We start from the raw sequence: 1,373 nt of genomic DNA, 5'->3' as shown, positions 1-1,373 counted from the left end.
TGGGGGGGGGGGGGAAAAGAGAAAAAACGGAAGAGCGGAAGGGAACGTGAGGGTGGCTGGTGCACCCAGCAGCCCTGCGGGCTACTCGTGGATAAAGAAGGAAGGAGAGGGGGCAAGATCTGGGGCGTCCGCAGGCCGTTACCCACAAGGCGAGGCCGGCGGGGCCAGCGCGGTCGTCACCCCAAGTCAGGGCCCGGCCGCTCCGGGATTTCCAGTTCCTCCCCCGGGGCGCGGCCTGCGACGGCCGGACGTCCCCGCCCGGGTCCCGGCACTCACCCCCGCGGTCTCCTCAGCCGAACATTCCAGCAAACTCCGGTCTAGGCCCTGCACCTCGGGCTCCAGCTCCGACGCCATCTTCCCTCCTTCGCCTCCCCAGCGCTGGCGCCGCTACCGCCGCCCCGAAGGCCGCGGCCTCGCCACAGCCCCGGCGGCCGAGACCGCCACCGCTGCCCCGGGCGGTCGGTTCCGAGCCGCCCAGGCGGCCGCGGGTGGAAGAGACGGAGAGTAGCGTGAGGTGAGCCGGGCAGAAGGGACGGCGCCTCCTGCGCTCCCTCCCGGGCTCTGCTCCCAGAGTCAAGTCACTGCCTCGTCCCTGCCCCGGGGAAGGACACAGAGAACCCGGGCCTGGCACTCTTGCCCGCTTCTACCGCGTCCCGCTCCGGGAAAGGGGCAACACCACCCAAAAGGCGAAGCAGAGCACTCTGGGAACTGTAGTCGTCCTCCGCAAGGCCAGGGAAAAGGTGGAGCCCTTACACGGAGGCCCCAGGATGGCATTCTGGGAGTTGTAGTCCGTCTCCTCCTAAGAGCCTGGGCAAACGGCAGATAAGCGGGCGGGCGGGGCTTTTGTGCCCAGCAAGAATCATAGACTGAGCGGCGAGAGGCGCCCACCAGGGAAGAGGCAGAAGCGCGAGATCATGTGTGGTACTGAGTTTTATTCCCTTAACACCCTTTGTTCATTTTTGTATCCCCAGAGCTTAGAACAGTGCCTGGCACGTGGCAGAACTCGAGTACTTTTCAAAGCCTGGCATATGTACGAACTCAAATGCTTGTCGAATGAATGAATTACGTTCTATCCCTATTATTCTAAGGCCCAGTCATCCATCAACCCCTCATTCTTTAGACTGGTAACCGAGGTGTACATTTCTCAGGTTTTTGAAGGTTTTAAAACATGTTAAAATGGTGTTAAAGGAAACGTTTCCAAGTGATTTAGATATGACCGTTTATTAAAATTTATAACAAATCTTACTGCAGAGGAGAAGGAGTCTACCAAGCCAATTCAAAGGTTTACTCTTGATAGGGACATTTTATAGAAATAAATAATCATTGTTAGATTAGATACAAAAGAAAATTACGTTTGGGTAGAGGTAATTAGG

The 1,373-nt window shown here is 58.0% G+C and overlaps 1 protein-coding gene across 2 annotated transcripts in view; it reads right to left on the bottom strand.

The window, feature by feature from the left end:
• UBR2 (ubiquitin protein ligase E3 component n-recognin 2) overlaps positions 1-354 on the bottom strand; it is a 115,039-nt gene extending 114,685 nt beyond the window's left edge. For both annotated transcript variants that reach the window (XM_007458219.1, XM_007458218.1), the window contains exon 1: positions 277-354. In XM_007458219.1, coding sequence (XP_007458281.1) covers positions 277-354 — 78 coding nt within the window. The remainder of the gene's footprint in view (positions 1-276) is intronic.
• Positions 355-1,373: the final 1,019 nt, after the last annotated feature.

The sequence above is a fragment of the Lipotes vexillifer genome, unplaced genomic scaffold (genome assembly GCF_000442215.2).
Source record: "Lipotes vexillifer unplaced genomic scaffold, Lipotes_vexillifer_v1.1 scaffold4, whole genome shotgun sequence".
In the NCBI taxonomy this organism is placed as follows: Eukaryota; Metazoa; Chordata; class Mammalia; order Artiodactyla; family Lipotidae; genus Lipotes; species Lipotes vexillifer.
The sequence above is the reverse complement of the archived record's forward strand: the minus strand, read 5'-3'. Positions and strand labels throughout refer to the sequence as shown.